Source organism: Phaseolus vulgaris, chromosome 3, assembly GCF_000499845.2.
Source record: "Phaseolus vulgaris cultivar G19833 chromosome 3, P. vulgaris v2.0, whole genome shotgun sequence".
Lineage (NCBI taxonomy): Eukaryota > Viridiplantae > Streptophyta > Magnoliopsida > Fabales > Fabaceae > Phaseolus > Phaseolus vulgaris.
In genome coordinates, this window is record NC_023757.2 from 18112668 (window position 1) to 18130643 (window position 17976).

Below are 17976 nucleotides of genomic sequence, written 5' to 3' on the forward strand. Positions count from 1 at the left end.
ATGAAGGAGGCACGTGCCGCCAAGGCGGGCGCCTCCTCCACCCTTGCTGCTGATCCGGTTCCCCCACCGATTCTGTCGCCGCCTCCTCCAATCACTGTCGAGGCTATCTCGAGTTCACCTCCGTCATCTCCTCGCAGCCTTGCAGCACTTCAGACTCCTCGCTCTCCTCTACCCATCGCCGCTGTTCCCCTAGCCGCGGCCTCGTCACCGGCTCCAACCCCCCTTGACAATGGGAAACGGGTTTTGGAGGTTCTAACAGATGATGAGGACTCAGAAGGCGTGGCTCCCTTCAGAAGAAGAAAATCTGCGCGGGTTCCTCTTTCGGTAGAGGCGTCGCCCCAGGGAGGGAACCCCTTCATGGATAACCCCCCGAGTGCGACCTCACTCCCCCCCATGACACTCCACGAGGAAAGGGGCGAAGGCGCCGAATCTGCCTCGCCTCCGCCGCCGGCAGAAACCATTGCTTCCCCTGCTTCCGTCGCTGCCGCCCCTGACTTCATCGCCATCCCTCCTCCGATTATGCATCTAATGAGGGGCTTCAGCGGCGGGTCTCTGCCAGAGGACACCGACAGGAAGGAAGGAATGCCCTTCTACTTGGGGGCCTTCTTGGTGGTGGCCCTTGAATGGCGCGCCCAGGCCAGAAACGCGGTTATGCAAGCTCAAACTCTCCAAGCCTTGGAAAGAAAGGCGACTACTCTGGAGGAGGAAATGAGGACCCTGGGGCGCCAGAACGAAACTTACCAAACCTCTCTGAAGCAAGCGCAAGAGTCCAAAGTAGAAACTGAGAGGCAACTGGCAGAGGCATTGGATCTCCAGGCTGGCTTTTTTACTCGTGAAGTCGCCCTCCAAGTCCAGGTAACGGGCCTTCAGGAATTGCTCAAAGCTGATGCAGAAATTCAAAAGGACCTGAAGGACCGTTGCCGTGAGCAGGCTGAGAAGACGGAGCGGATGGAGGGGGAAATGGCCATGCAGGCCAAAGCTATGAACCTTCTCCGGGCTGACTACGACAAACTACAGGTCGAGGTCAGTCGACTTCGCGTTGAGAAGGAGGCTCTAGAGAAACAGGTGGCCTCTGGGGATGCCGCCGTTGAGGAGCTGGAGAGGGAGAAAAAGTCCCTTATCCAGGAGATGGCGGGTACTTTCGAGGAGGGGTTCCAAGAGGCTCTGACCCAGGCGTCCTGTGAGAACCCTGGCATCAATATATCGAACTGCGACCCCATGCACCACGTTGTCGACGGGAAGGTCGTGCCTATGGACGTGGATGACTGAGCCGCTGCCCCTCAACCGCCAGCTTCACTTTCAAGCTTAACTGCTTTATACTTTACCTTCGTTTTTGATTTTATCTGTTAAAACTTGTAATTCTCTGAACTACTCGCACTCTTGTTACTGATTTGGGGCATTCGCATGATTCCCTTTATGTCTTTGCCATATACGATTCTGCTTGTGCGATCTCATTCTCATCTTTTACCTTCGCGCGCTTCGATTATTTTATCTGTGTTCTGCCCATTTCTTTCACTTCGTTGGGCGGCTTTGTATGACCGAGAAGGGCCGCGTGCTAACCCTCATGCTCGTGGAGAGGCTCACCTAGTGACGCCGTATCGTCCACGAGGTGTTTCTAACACCGAAACGGTTCTCTCCATGATTCTTAGCCCCCGGCGCCCACACCTAAGGAGAGGCCTGCTATAGTAGTGTCGTATCGTCCCCGGGTGTCTAAAACGTCGAGTGCTTTGGGGGGGTTCGTTCCCTCTACGGTCTCTCCTTCCCATAGGTATCGGGGAACGCCCTGCCAGCGATTCGCTGGCGTTTGGCGGTCTTATCTCCCTCCACAGTCTTTCCTACCTGTGGGTATCGGGGAGGCGACGCCAGTTACTAACTTTGCCTTCTTTGATTTCGTCTCCCTCCACAGTCTTTCCTACCTGTGGGTATCGGGGAGGCGACGCCAGTTGGTATTTGGGTTGGCGACGCCCGTGACGTCTCACGCTGGCGTTGCCCTTCACGTCCTTCCGGGCGACGCCTCGGGCGTTACCTTTACTTCGACTTTGACTTTGATTCTTGCCTTGGTCGACGCCTGACGACAGCGAAGAGCTCAAGGTTTTGTCTGTGCCATCCACGTGACGCTTCTTGTATAGCTGATGGGACGTTCCGTCATTCGACTTGATCCACGTGGCGCTGTTTGTATGGTTGATGGGGCATTCAGTCATTCCATTTTCTGACTCCTGCTGTACCCCTCACTCACTTTCGACGGCGCATCGTACCACTGGATATTCTGCTGATACGACGTTTTCTGATTTAAACCAGTGGTGCCAGCGTCATCCTTTCATCTTCTGCCACGTGTATCAATCGTGTGGTGCATCCATTCGCGTCGTTTGGCGCTCTAACCGCTTTATTTAACTCTTCAAACTCTGGAACTATCTTCATCATTTTCTCACTCTTCATAACCTACTTGCGTTCTTTCTTCTTGCACCCTTTCTTCTCTGTCGAAGGGTTGTTCTAGCCTTCGCTCCCCTCGCTCAACTCTTGCATTTCTGGCAGTCCTGATCTTGTTAAAGAATGTCATCTCACGCTGCTTCCTCCAGGGTCTGTCCCAAAGACTTGTACCCTTGGGCTTCGAGTGAACTTCTTGACGACTGTTCATGCTTACTCTCTACCAGGGCCATAAGGGAGCACAAAGGGGATTCGTGTTCCTATGACCACCGGGCCTTCGCGAGGAGGCATGACGACGACGTCGCTGTGCTCCCTTGCACTCTAGGGGAGCCAGTATGTGGAGACCAACGGGCCAACGAAGGGGTCCGTTTCTTTTACTTTTACCAGGTGGTGTTCAAGACCATCGGGGTGCGCTTACCCTTCTCCTGGTTCGAGAAGGAACTGCTGACGGAGATTAACTTGCTCCGGCCCAGTTATACCCCAACAGCTGGGCTTTTGTCAAAGCCTTCGATATTCTCTTCGGGTTTCTGGGTTGTGCACCCTCGGTTGACCTCTTTCTTCACTTCTTTGAGGTGAAGAGGCAGAGACACAACCTCTGGGTAACTCTCAGCAATGTGCCCGGAAGAGTTCTCTTCACACCCTTTCAAAGCTCGTTCACCGGGTGGAAAGGCCGGTTCTTCAAGATCTGCCGTACTGATCTTGTTCCCGACGCTCTGGATGGGTTTCCGCTGTACTGGGTGAGAGAGGAAAAGGTCCTCAAAGCCAAACCCCTCAAGAATCTGGCTCCAAGTGATCAAATAGCTTGCCGGATTCTTGCTGAGGCGGGAGGTTTTGACTCTGCTACGGTGATCAGCCTGGAGTTCAACGCTGGGACTCTTGAGAAGTACATATGTAAGAGCCACTGCCTTAGGAAACTCGGTCTTAGTTACTTTCTAACCGTGCCTGTCTTTCTTCATGGTTTCTCTAACACGTCTTTTCCCCTGGTGCAGGTTCGAAAATAAACCAAGAAAAGAGGACACGACTTACTCGAGCGCTGCGAGCTGGAAAAGGGGCTTCGCCTTCCTCCAGTGATGACTCTGATGAGCGCTGAGAAATGGCTTGTTCGTGTTTTTGCATGATTTGTAGCGTTTGCTCCGTTTGTACTGCTCCCATTGTATTGAACATTGCTTGTAACAACAACTTTTCAATGTCATACTTGATTTTTTTTTTTGTAACGCCACTTCACTTTGCATATGCTTCATGTACTGCGCGCTTTCCTTTCGTCCTGTTCTTCCAACGGTGCATGTCTTCACTTGGGCGACGCCAGCTCAGGGCGACGCCCTTATCTAGGTGGCGCCTTCTTTCTGGGCGACGCCATGACCTAGGCGACGCCATGGCCTAGGCGGCGCATCACATTACTTCAAACAAGGAAAGATAAAGGCTGAAAACCAAGGCACTTCTTTTTCTCAAACTGGTTTTTCCTTTTATTAGGGTGACCTCATTAAAAAACCCCCGAGAGGGAAAAAGAGCGTCCCCTTCAACTAAATTGTTACATACTGCTTACATAAGTCAACTGAAATAAAATTTTAAGTTGGCTGCATTCCAACTGCGCGGGATGGGGCCTCCATCTAAAGTCTCCAGGTTGTACGAATCGTTGCCCTTAGCCTCAGTAACTCTGAAGGGTCCGGTCCACTTGGGAGACAACTTATTCTCCAACTCGTATGGGTGGGCTTTCCTCATCACTAGGTCGCCAACCTGAAACTGTCGTGGCTTTACCTTAGAGTTATATTGCCGCTCTACTCTTCTCTTCGTCGCTTCAGCTTTTATTCTAGCTTCTTCCCTGGCTTCTTCTAGCAGATCCAGGTTTACCCGCCTCTCTTCATTGGACTCCTCCACCACAAAGTTTTGAAAACGTGGTGAGCTTTCATGTATTTCTACTGGAATCATCGCGTCCGACCCGTACACCAAACTGAAGGGCGTTTCCATAGTAGAGGATTGGGGCGTGGTGTGATATGCCCATACAATCCTTGGCACCTCTTCCGCCCACGCCCCTTTGGCTTTCTCTAACCTTCTTTTTAACCCCCTCAGCAGAACTCTGTTTGCCGACTCTACTTGTCCATTGGTCTGGGGGTGTTCGATCGACGCGAACACTTGTTTGATTCCTACTTCAGCACACAGATTTCTCAACTGCTGACTGGCAAACTGGGTCCCGTTGTCAGATATCAGGCGCCTAGGTACGCCAAAGCGGCACACAATGTTTCTCCACACGAAATGCTGTACCTTATGCGCAGTGATCTGTGCCACGGGCTCCGCCTCTATCCACTTAGTGAAGTATTCGATGGCGACGATCAGATACTTCATCTGCCTGATTGCCAGTGGGAAAGGGCCCAGGATGTCAATTCCCCATGTATGGAAAGGCCACGGACTGTATATAGACCGCAACTCTTCTGGCGGCGCCTTGTGCCAGTCGGCGTGCTTTGGCATTGCCTACACCGCTGGGCGTGCCGTGCGCAGTCCTCTTTCACTGTTGGCCAGAAGAAACCTGCGCGTATTACCTTGGAGGCTAAGGATCTTCCCCCTACGTGGCTCTCGCAGATGCCTTCGTGTAGTTCCGCCATTATCCTGGTGCACTCATCGCCACTGACGCATGTTAGGATAGGGTGGGTGAAACCGTGCCTGAAGAGCACCCCATCCACCAAAGTATATCTTGCGGCATTTCTCTTGACTTTTTTACCCTCTTCAGGGTCCACTGGAAGAGCCCCATCCGCCAGGTATCGCTTATAGGGCGTCATCCAAGTGTCTCCCTTGGACAAAACACATACATGCATCTGCTCTTCCTCAGGCACACCCGCGAACATGCTAATGCGGGGCGCCCTCTGCGTATCTTGGGTCAAAGAGGAATGACTCCTCGGCCTTCCCCTTGATGTATAAATCTAGAGGACATCCACCCTGTTGTCTTCCACGAATCGACGCGGAGCTTTGAGAGTCTCCTGGATCACTGTCCTCTGTCTACCCCCCTTGCCTGAGTTGGCCAGCTTTGCGAGCAGGTCAGCTCTGGCATTCTGCTCCCTCGGGACATGTATCAGCTCAAGAGCGTTGAACGCCCCCTTCAACAACTGGACGTATTTCAGATACGCCGCCATCTGTGGGTCCTTCGCCCGGAACTCACCCGACACCTGCCCCGTAATCAACTGAGAGTCGCTCTTCACCAGGAGGTTCTGTGCGCCCATTTCCTTGGCCAAGAGCATTCCTGCTATCAGGGCTTCATATTCTGCCTGATTATTGCTCGCCTTGAAAGCAAAGCGCAGGGCCTGCTCGATCAGTATGTCGTCGGGTCCCTCCAAGACTATTCCCGCACCGCTCCCTTGTTGGTTTGAAGAGCCATCAACCGAGAGCAGCCACTGCGAACTCGCTTCCACCTCTTGCTCACCTCCGGGCGAAAGCTCTGCTACAAAATCCGCGTACACCTGCCCTTTGATGGATCCTCTAGGCTCGTACTGGATGTCGAATTCTGACAGTTCCACCGCCCAGCGTACCATTCTTCCTGCTACATCAGGTTTCTGCAGCACTTTCTGTATGGGGAGGTTGGTCATCACCACCACCGTGAAGCTGTGGAAGTAATGACGGAGCCTCCTAGCAGAGAACACTACCGCTAGCGCCGCCTTCTCTAGCGCTTGGTACCTCGTCTCAGCCCCCTGTAAGGCCTTGCTTACGAAGTAGATGGGCTTCTGACTGTGGTCCTGCTCTTGGACCAACACGGAACTGATGGCCCGCTCCGTGACAGTAAAATATAACCGGAGGGGCACACCCGCTACCGGCTTGCAGAGGACCGGTGGCGTCGCCAGGTACTCCTTCAGCTTAATGAAAGCCGCTTCGCATTCATCAGTCCATGCAAAGCGACTGTTCCTCTTGAGGCACTGGAAGTACGGGTGCCCCTTCTCTCCTCCGGCGGAAACAAACCTCGAGAGCGCCGCCATCCGCCGTGTCAGCTGTTGCACCTCCTTCACCGACGTCGGACTCCGCATGGCGATAATAGCCGAACACTTGTCGGGGTTCGCCTCTATCCCCCTCTCGGTGAGCAGAAAACCCAAGAACTTACCGGCCTCTACCCCGAAAACACACTTCTCGGGATTCAACTTGAGGCGGTACTTGGATATTGTGTGGAACAACTCCTCCAGGTCTGCCATGTGCTGCACCCTATTTTGCGACGCCACCACCATGTCGTCTACATAGGCGTACACATTCCTCCCAAGCATTGGCGCCAGGACCTTGTCCATTAGCCTCTGGTACGTGGCGCTCGCATTTTTCAGCCCGAAGGGCATCACCTTATAGCAGTAACTGCATGTCTCAGTCATGAATGCAGTCTTGCTCTCGTCTCTTGGGTGCATCTTGATTTGGTTGTACCCTGAAAAGGCGTCCAGGAAACTTAGCACCTTGCTGCCGGACGCACTGTCTACCAAGGCGTCGATGCTAGGCAGCGGATACGAGTCCTTTGGGCGTGCCTTGTTCAGGTCCGTGAAGTCAACACACATCCTCCACTTTCCGTTCGCCTTTTTCACCAAGACGACGTTGGCGAGCCACTCAGGGTACTGAATATCCCTGATGTGGCCAGCACTCAGCAGCTTCTGCGTTTCGTCTTTCACCACTTGTTGTCGTTCCTCATTGAACTTTCTCCTTCTCTGACGCACGGGGCGGACCGTGAAGTCCATGCTGAGGTGGTGACACAGGAAATCGGGGTCGATGCCTGGCATATCCGAGGCGGACCATGCGAAGGCGTCCAGGTGGCGTGAAATCACTTCTGCCACCCCCTCCTGCTCTTCTGGGCTTAGCGAACTTCCTAACTTGAAAGTCTTGCCGCCAATCTCCTTTTATACGACGCTAGGCGCAGGCTGCTCCCTGCTATTGTCTTCGACAGGCGCCGCCTCTTCCACGGTGGGCGCCAAATGTTCCGTCCGGTTGACCGGGAAGTCTTCGTGCGCGACCTCAACCGTCAGCTAGGGACTCCTTCCCACTGATTGCCTGTGAATTCCTGCAAAAAAGAGGACAAAGAGGCGCCCTAGCGGCCGTTTGCACTCCGACGCTCAAGTCAGCCAGCAAGAAACACCAAAACTAATCACCTCCGTCTCTGAGCACCGCGTATGGCACTCTGAAGGTGGTAAGATATAACTGTGTATATGTGTGTGTGTTGTCTCTTTCAGGCAAAAATATTTCCCAGTCACTTGTACGTAACTTTGAATCACGAGCAAGCAACTAGAGAGTTCTCTGGTAAATTTGCCAAAAGTTCCAACCCTTTTTCCAACATTCTCCGCGCTATTTAAACTACCCAAGCATTTAAAGCGCTTTTAATCACAAACGTAACGCACTCATTAAAGCGCTTAATTAGAAAACGTAGCGCATTTAAGACGTTGAAACGCTCGGGAGCCATTATAGTACCTGAATGCTCGAAAGGAAAACTGTATTGAATAACTTTTAATTACCTGGCACCTGACTAGAGGGTGTTTCTATTCTGGCATGGCTATCGTACACGTGGAGGGCCTCACGACGCCATGACCCCATCTGGGGGCGCTTCTGCCAACCTGGGGACGTTTCTACGTATGAGTCCTCCTGCTGGGAGTGCTATTGCGCTAGGGGTGACTTTTTGGGTGCCAACTCATGCCCCCAAGTATCTAGTCACTTACTTTGAGAGCGTATCTGCCTTCCTTTTGTACTCTGCACCCGGTTGCCCTGGGCGTGACTTTCCTCTTGAGTCGTATCTGCCCCACAGGCGTCTCTGGGGCGGCAGGAGCACTTCACGAGTCAGGCTGCCCTTCACTGGTACTATTACTATGGCCTTGAAGCCACCTTTTCCTTCTCTTTATCGCTGCCCCGTGCTTTTGGGACCTGAGGCCTTCCCACGGCGTCGCTCCCTCCATGGTCTTTCCTACCCATGGGTATCGGGGAACCACACCGTGATTACCTTACTTTAGCGCTGTTTGATCTGGCGACGCCCTGGTTGGGCGACGCCTTCACCTAGGCGACGCCTTGCCTTGGCGACGCTTCCTCTTGGCGTCTCTCCAACTAGGCGACGCCTCGCGTTGACTTTGACTCCACCGCCGTTGACTTTGACTTAGTCAACGCCCGGATACGGGACGGTACAACGGTCCTCTGTTTTCCCCCCTTGCCTAAGCTGGCCAGCTTGGCAAGCAGGTCTGCTCTGGCATTTTGCTCTCTCGGCACATGAACTAGTTCAAACTCGGTGAAGGACGTCTTCAGGAGCTGTACGTATTCCAGGTAAGCTACCATCTGGGGATCTTTCGCCTGGAACTCCCCTGTAACTTGCCCGGTGACTAGCAAAGAGTCACTCTTAGCAACCACACTTCTTGCTCCCATTTCTCTTGCTAGCAACATTCCTGCGATCAGGGCTTCATACTCCGCCTGATTGTTGCTAGCCTTGAAGGCAAAGCGGAGGGACTGCTCGATCAGCACTCCGTTCGGGCCTTCCAAAATGACCCCAGCGCCGCTCCCCTGCTGATTGGAGGAGCCATCCACTGATAATACCCATCGGAAGTCTAAACCTTCTGAAGGTGTCGCGACCGACGACAGCTCGACCACAAAGTCGGCGAACACCTGCCCCTTTTTTCGGTCCTCGGGGCTCGTACTGAATGTCGAACTCTGACAATTCCACCGCCCACTTGACCATCCTTCCCGCTACGTCTGGTTTCTTTAGCACCTTTTGGATGGGCAAATCTGTCATTACCACTACTGTGAAGCTGTGGAAATAATGTCTGAGTCTTCTCGCTGAAAATACCACCGCCAGGGAAGCTTTCTCGAGGGCTTGGTACCTTGTTTCAGAGCCTTGCAATACCTTACTCACAAAGTACACAGGCTTCTGAACCTGATCTTGCTCTTGCACCAGGACTGAACTGACTTGTGGTTTACGCAAGACCGGTGGGCTTGCCAGGTACTCCTTCAACTTGATGAAGGCCTCCTCGCACTCCTGTGTCCAAAGGAATCTGCTATTGCGCTTAAGAGACTGGAAGTACGGATGACCTTTCTCCCCTCCAGCGGACATAAACCGGGATAATGCTGCCAACCGACCTGTGAGTTGCTGCACCTCCTTCACCGTCGTTGGACTCCTCATCGCCACGATTGCTGCGCACTTCTCTGGATTAGCTTCGATTCCACGCTCTGTCAGGAGGAAACCCAAGAACTTCCCAGCCTCCACGCCAAAAATACATTTCTCAGGGTTGAGCTTCAACCTGTACTTGGCGATGGTGGTGAATAATTCCTCCAGATCGGCCACATGATGCTCCTTCTCTCGGGATGTGACCATCATGTCATCTACATATGCATGCACGTTCCTTCCAAGCATGGGCGAGAGCACCCTATCCATAAGTCGTTGGTAGGTAGCCCCCGCATTCTTCAGCCCGAACGGCATTACCTTGTACCTGTAGCAAGACCGTTCAGTCATGAATGCGGTCTTGCATTCATCCCTGAGGTGCATTCTGATCTAGTTGTATCCTGAGAATGCATCCAAGAAGCTGAGTAGCTTCCCCCTGATGCGCTATCCACTAGAGCGTCTATACTGGGTAGAGGGTAAGAATCTTTGGGGCATGCCTTGTTGAGGTTAGTGAAGTCCACGCACATCCTCCACTTGCCGTTTGGCTTCTGCACCAGTACCACGTTCGCTAGCCACTCAGGGTACTGGATCTCCCTGATGTGCCCTGCGGCAAGGAGCTTTTGTGCTTCGTCGTGGATCACTTTCCTCCTTTCTTCGTTGAATTTCCTTCGCCTCTGACGCACAGGTCGAACTTTAGGATCCATCGACAGGCGATGGCAAAGGAAGTCAGGGTCGATTCCTGGCATGTCAGATGCTTACCATGTGAACGCACCCATGTGCTTCTCGATCACCCCGGCTATCAGCCTTCGCTCTTCTTTGCTGAGCGATCCTCCCAACTTGAACCTTTTCCCCCTTATATCTACTTCTACCCACCCCTCTGCTGGGTGGGGTCTTCTCTCGCTGGCGATGACCGCCCTCGCGATCCCTGACTCGCGAGGAGTGATGATGCCCTCCTCCTCCGCTTCCACCTGAGCTACCTGGGAGCCCCCCAGTGTAGCATCCTCCATCTCCTGATCGCCATGCGTTCCCCTAACCACCGATCGCTCTTCGAGCACACCTGGTGGTGGTGTTGAGGTGACATGGCATGTGCTCCTCTTCTGCCTGAGGCTGTTCTCATAACAACGTCTAGCCTCAGCCTGATCTGACTTGATGGTTATTACAGTCCCCTCCATCGACGGCAGCTTCAGCTTCATGTGCCTCGTCGATGGGACTCCACCCAACCTATTGAGTGTTGGCCTTCCCAGCAAGATGTTGTACGCAGAAGGGGCGTTCACCACCAAGTACTTTATCTTTTCGGTGCGGGCTGTTGTACCATCGGTGAACGTCGTCCTCAGCTCAATGTACCCCCCGCACCTCTACCTGATCCCCTGCAAAGCCGTAAAGACACCCGGTATACGGCCTTAGTTGATCGGGGGACAGCTGCAACTTGTTGAACGTCGGCCAGAACAGGACGTCTGCTGAGCTCCCTTGGTCTACGAGCACTCTGTGCACTCGCCTTCCTGCTGTGATGAGGGAGATGACCACAGGATCGTTGTCGTGCGGTACAACGTCCTGTAGATCACCTTTCTTGAAAGTGATGTCTACCTCGGGGAAATGGCCCTCGTCTACCGAGTCCACGGCCATAACCGATCGAGCATACCTTCTTCTTTGTGATGCGGTGCACCCCCGACCGGAGAAGCCTCCCGCAATCGTTCGCACCTCCCCGTGCACAGGGATTTCATGCTGCTGTTCTCCTGCCTGGGCCCCCGATGCGCGATCACCCTGCACCTCCCGCAGGTAATCTGCCAGGAACCCAGACTTTACCAACTCCGCCAGCTGGTGTCCCAACGCCAAGCAGGAGTGGAGTGCGTGGCCAAAGGCTTTGTGAAACTCACACCACTCGTTCTTCTTCCTCCCAAGTACCTTATCTGTCTTCTCTTGTACTCGGAGTCTTGCAGCTATGGCAGGAAGGGCGATCAAATCCGCCAACTCTACCATGAAATAGTATCTTGGGGGTGCATTATTCTCCCTTGCACTCCCCCTGCCCTGGTCCTTCCTGGGTGCATAAGGACGAGGTTTCCCCTGCACCTTCTTTCCCTTCTTTGCCTCATGCACCATCGCTTGCTGTTGTTGCTTCCCCTGTCCTCCACGCGGCTTCGGTGGTGCAACACTTCCTCTTTTCTTAGAAACCTCTGTCTCTGCCACTGTGTGCGCCACCGCGCGTCGCCGGATCTCCGCACAGGTGCTGGGATGGCTCCTGATGAGCGACTCACTAAAGGGACCAGGCAGCACTCCCTTCTTAAACGCATGCACCAGCATATACTCGTCCTTGCTGGGCAATCGAACCACTTGTGCTCCGAAGCAGTTGAGGTAGTCTTTCAGCGACTCACCTTGATATTGGCGTACATCGAACAGATCGTACGAGACCACTGAAGGTGCTCTGTTAACGATGTACTGCTCAGTGAAAAGCTTCAAAAACTGATGGAAGGACGTGATATAGCCCTCTGGTAGACTCACAAACCATTCCATGGCGATTCCACTCAGTGTACTCATGAACATCTTGCAGTACACGGCATCTGAGCCCCCAGACAGCATCATCTGAGTGTGGAACGCCGTCAGATGCGCTTCTGTATCTTCTACCCCCGTGAACGACGCCTTCACTCCCACCTGGTTGGGAGGCACAACGGTTTTCATGATTTCAGGGGAGAATGGCATAGGGAACGCTCTCGGAGGCGATGGTGGCATCGACATCCTTTCTTCAACTGCGCGTTCCTTCTGCGCCTGTAACGTCCTTCTCAGCTCCTCATTAACGCGATTCAGCTCATCATTCCTAGTCTGCGATGCAGCCAACTCCGCCTGCATCTTCTCTTGTTCAGCTCTCGGCGCTGCGACATTGTCCTGCAGCGCACGCATCATCTCCAGGACCTGCGCCATTGTCACAGCTCCTTCCTCAGCACATGGCGGAGGTGATGTTTGTCTGGTTCTCCTCATTTTCTCAGCAAAAACTCAGCAAAAACTTTGAGAAACTTCAAAAACTTTGGTGTGGATGGGACCACGATTCACAGGGCCCCACGGTGGGCGCCAAATGATCCTGTCGTCAACTCAAGCGTGGAGGAATTGCTTTGTCGCTTCCTTACACCGCCTATGCAACTGTGCTATCCGCAAGAATGCTCTTAGAACCTTCTCCGGGAACTTCAAACGCAACCTGCAAAACACACAGACGGCGCCTCTAGCGGCCGTTTGCACTCTGACGCTCAAGTTAGGTCACAGAACCACCAACAAAAATGTCACTGAATCTCTCTCTGATTTTCTTTTTTCTCTCTCTATGTGTCTGTGCCTAACAGAATTCTATTACGCTATCCTCTGCGTGTGTCAGAATTCTGTTACGCTATTGTGCGAAAACGTACCGAAATGAGTAAAAACGTGGGTGTGTACCTTTCACGACGCGGAGTGCACTTTTATCTTGGCCGCGCCTCTCTCAGATGGTGGCACGTGGAGGCATGCAACTCACATCTAACCGTACACGTGCCACTACCTGAAGGGCTCTAGCGCATCTCTTTGTGCACCTAAGTTATTCCCTTGCGGAGTAACTTAGCGCGTTTCTTCCATTTGGGTGAATCGCACACTCCCAGGAGAACGCCAGGTGTGGCTGGACTAGGCACACTCACCAAGCATTGCTCTCTGCATAAACGATTTCCCCTTCACGATGTCATGCACGTAATGGGTTAAGAGAGTCACCAATCACTGACCGGTTTACTAACTCCCTCAGGCCACTCTCGTGCACGATTCTACTAGCGAGCAGCTCCTCTTTCTCTGAGATATGATCATGCAAGGTCCATGCGTAACGCTCTCGCTGGGAATCTTAGTCCCAGTTTAACTGCGTGTAACACGAAACCCTGATGACTATGCACCCGATGACTGATCGGTGCTCTATTGCTTCTCGCGTTCTCCCCCCATGTGTTTATCTTGGAACTGATCTGTCGGTGGCCACTCGGTTACTACCCACCGATCACCGTTCTGGGTGATCTCCTCCCTGATTTCTCTGCCACCTGATCCACGTGTCACCCTGCGAGTGGTCCACGTGGTTATCTGCTGCTGACGTCATCGACTACCGATGATCGCCAATCTTTTCACACCTCATTTTGCATACATTTGTGACACTTCGCCACCAACATTGCTCAAAAACCATGACTTCACTTTTTCACCAATTTTGCTACCAATGCACAAAAACTAGGCCAAGCGACCAAACTTGGCTTAGCCAAAACCCAACCAAGATCAATTCCTTTTGCAGCTAAAATTTTGACACCTCATTTTGGATGCATTTGTGACAATTCCCCACCAAGATTGCTCCAAAACCACAACTTCACTTTTTCACCAATTTTGCTTTCAAGGCACAAAAATTCGGCCAAGCCACCAAACTTGGCTTAGCCAAAACCCAACCAAGATCAATTCCTTTTGCAGCCAAACTTTTGACTCCTCATTTGGGATGTATTTGTGACAATTCCCCACCAAGATTACTGCAAAACCACAACTTCACTTTTTCACCAATTTTGATACCAAGGCACAAATATTGGGCCAAGCGACCAAACTTCGCTAAGCCAAAAGCCAACCATGACCAATTCCTTTTGCAACCATACTTTTCACACTTCATTTTGGATGCATTTGTGACAATTCACCACCAAGATTGCTCTAAAACCACGGCTTCACTTTTTTACCAATTTTGCTACCAAGGCAAAAAACTAGGCCAAGCGACCAAACATGGCTAAACCAAAACCCAACCAAGATCAATTCCTTTTGCAACCAAACTATTGACAACTCATTTTGGATGCATTTGTGAGAATTTCCATCCAAGATTGCCTAAAAACCATGACTTCACTTTTTCACCAATTTTGCTACCAAGGAACAAAAAGTCAATTCACCCAACTTGGCTAAGCCAAAACCCAACCAAGATCAATTCCTTTTGCAACCAAACTTTTCACACCTCATTTTGCATACATTTGTGAAACTTCCCCACCAACATTGCTCGAAAACCATGACTTCACTTTTTCACCAATTTTGCTACCAATGCACAAAAACTAGGCCAAGCGACCAAACTTGGCTTAGCCAAAACCCAACCAAGATCAATTCCTTTTGCAGCCAAACTTTTGACACCTCATTTTGGATGCATTTGTGACAGTTCCCCACCAAGATTGCTCCAAAACCACTACTTCACTTTTTCACCATTTTGCTTCCAAGGCACAAAAATTAGGCCAAGCCACCAAACTTCGCTTAGCCAAAACCCAATCAAGATCAATTCCTTTTGCAGCCAAACTTTTGACTCCTCATTTGGGATGTATTTGTGACAATTCCCCACCAAGATTGCTACAAAACCACAACTTCGCTTTTTCACCAATTTTGCTATTAAGGCACAAAAATTAGGCCAAGCGACCAAACTTCGCTAAGCCAAAAGCCAACCAAGATCGATTCCTTTTTCAACCATACTTTTCACACCTCATTTTGGATGCATTTGTGACAATTCACCACCAAGATTGCTCTAAAACCACGGCTTCACTTTTTCACCAATTTTGCTACCAAGGCACAAAAACTAGGCCAAGCGACCAAACATGGCTAAACCAAAACTCAACCAAGATTAATTCCTTTTGCAACCAAACTTTTGACACCTCATTTTGGATGCATTTGTAAAGAATTCCCCATCAAGATTGCTCAAAAACCATGACTTCACTTTTTCACCAATTTTGCTACCAAGGCACAAAACGCCAATCCACCCAACTTGGATAAGCCAAAACTTTTGCAACCAAACTTTTGACACCTCAGTTTGGATGTATTTGTGACAATTCCTGATGAGATTGAGCTCTTCTCTTTTATGTTTTTGTGGAGGTTTGTGGAAGCTTCAATGGTTTGTAGATGGACAAGGCCCTCCTAAGAGTTGTGGTGGCCTTGGAAGTGCATGAAGAGTAGGAGAGTGAGAGAGGTTCGGCCAGCTCTCATTGGTAGGTGAAAGGGTCGAAGATTAATGACCTAAATCTAGAGAGATTTTAGGCAAGGGAGTAAGAATAGCACTTTGGCAGCATTTCATTACTCAAATCAATCTTGTGAAAACATGAACCAAGCACCTCCTTATATAGGCTTGGAGGGCTGGAATTTGAAGAGCCAAATACACATGAAATGAGAGCCAAATTCAAGGTGTTGGTCACATGAATAGTTGCGCCTATTTTCAGCCCATGTGAGGTAAGTTTCTAGAATGCTTCCATGTGCTCCCATATGCTCATGCATCTAGTAGTTACGCTTATCTAGGGTCAAATTGGGTTGGTCCTAAGTTTAATTAGAAATGGATATTTCTAATTAAACTTAGGTTTAGCTTTTTAAGTACCACTTTCCATGTTTCAACACATTTACAAAACTATTTAAACTATGCTACTTTGACTAGAAAAGTAAGAAAAACTATGACACATTAGAGTCTATGACATGTAAAATTTGTCCTCTTGACCGCTCTTTAACTATGACTCTAGTGGTTGCCTCAATGTAGCATTTTGGTGGCCTCTCAAAGGGTTGGTGCTGGGGCTTCTTCCATCATCCCCTCCCTCTTGAAAAGGATTTGTCCTCAAATCCATTGCTTCTTCTTCTTCATGGCTAGGGGGATGGATGTGGCTGGATGGTGTCCATCATCTCCTCCTGCTTGAGAAAAATCTATCCTATCTACAGATTTGATCTCGAATAGCAGCCTCTTGCTTCTTCAACAATGCTTGGCCTCCCGGATCAAACGTCCATCTATGGGAATCTTCAAACAAAGCAATTGAGTTAGTTGAAGCAATTGTATAAAAATTAATTTTATGAAGTTGCCATTCTTTTTGTTTTCCTATTGTTTTGGGCAACCTTTTAGAATATTTCTCTTTTGATTGTTGTATTTGTTCTTTAATCCTCTTGTGTATTTTAACAAATTCGGTTTTTGTTACTTTTTCCTTAGGCACAAATCTTTGTGGATTAGGAAATGGTAACAAATCAAAAGGGAAAAGGGATTAAGTCCACATACAACTTCAAATGTAGAAATATTAGTAGTGTTGTGGACTACTCTATTATATGCAAGTTCAATATGAAAAAGATACTCATCTCTAGAGTTGTTGTTCCCGCCGGTTGACCAGGAACGTCCTCGTGCGTGGCTTCTACTCGCGAGCTAGGGCACCTTCGTCTTCAACTAGGATCTCCGTCTTCCCCCGCCGTGAGCACCTGAAAAGAAGTGAACAAAGGGGCACCCTCGCGGCCGTTTGCACTCCGACGATCAAGTCAGCCAGCAGGAAACATCAAAAGAACACACCTCCGTTTGCCTGTGCGTACAGTGGGTCCGCGAGCAAGCAACTAGAGTATGTGTGAAAACTGAGTCTGCCTCCCCGTTTTAAACGTCTAAAGCCCCTTTTTAAATGTCTAAAGCATTTAAAGCGTCTTAAAGCGCATATAAAGCATTTAAAAACGTTCAACGCATTTAAAATGTTCAAAGCATTTAAAGCGTTTAAAGTGCTTTAAAGCGCTCAAAACGTAAACTGAATAAAAACGTACCTTAGCAAACTTTCAGGGAAACTTATACACCTTGATGTTTCAGTACTCACTGCCATGTGTTCTTCTGACTTGATCGCTATTCTACGTGGAGGGCCTTAAAGCGCCATAACCCAACTTAGGGATATTCCATCGCGTAAGTCCTCCTCCCTCAAAGTGCATCTGGCGCAAGGGGTGACTTTTTGGGTGCCAACCCATGCGCCCCAACCTCTGGTCACTCGCCCTGAGAATATTCCTACCTTCCTCTCGTACTACGGACATGGTTCGCCCCTGGACGTGGCCCTCTCGTGGTGTTGCCCCCTCCATGGTCTTTCCTACCCACGGGTATCGGGGGGTGACACCGTCGATGCCTTAACTTGACCACGCCTTAACCTGGCGACACCTTGCACGGTCAACCTGTTGACTTTCCTTCCCGGGGCTCCCTGGATGGGTCCCACCATATGTTTGACTTTGGCTTTGACTTCGATTTTGGTCAACGCCCGAGGAAGGGACGATATACAAGCCCCCAGTCTTGAGCTGGCAACTTGTTTTCAGCGAAAAGACTAAGGCCTCGCCCTATTGTCCACGTGGCTTTCTGATGCTGACTAGACATTTCTGCGTGGTGACGTGACAACTTAAGTTGTGCGCTAATCTCTTGACATGTGGCACGATCCTACGGCTGGGGATGAGTGTCGCTAGCGCTTCTCAAGTTAATGTTATAACCTTTCAAAAATGCGCGCTCAAGGAACTATTTCATCACTTCTTATTTCTCTCTGCACTGTTCATCTTTTTTGCAACTTTGCGACTCTCGCGTTCTTCCTCCCTCCGAAAGTTCTCACCTTTCTACGTTCAAACCTCAAAGGTATGGTTTTTCTTTCTTGTTTACTCTTGCCCATTACTGCATTGATTTCATAACTGCCTGGGTTTGTTTACATTTCTGCATTTCCGTGTTTTTCTCATTTCTTCGT

The 17976-nt window shown here is 50.5% G+C and overlaps 2 protein-coding genes across 2 annotated transcripts; one reads left to right on the forward strand and one right to left on the reverse strand.

The window, feature by feature from the left end:
• Window positions 1-7657, forward strand: LOC137839264 (proline-rich receptor-like protein kinase PERK13). Its single transcript, XM_068648384.1, has 3 exons — window positions 1-636; window positions 856-1135; window positions 7602-7657. Exons 1-3 carry the CDS (start codon window positions 1-3, stop codon window positions 7655-7657), a joined length of 972 nt encoding a protein of 323 aa, XP_068504485.1.
• A 3180-nt stretch (window positions 7658-10837) lies between these two features.
• LOC137839265 (uncharacterized) lies at window positions 10838-12415 on the reverse strand. Its single transcript, XM_068648385.1, has one exon. It carries the CDS (start codon window positions 12413-12415, stop codon window positions 10838-10840), a length of 1578 nt encoding a protein of 525 aa, XP_068504486.1.
• Window positions 12416-17976: the final 5561 nt, after the last annotated feature.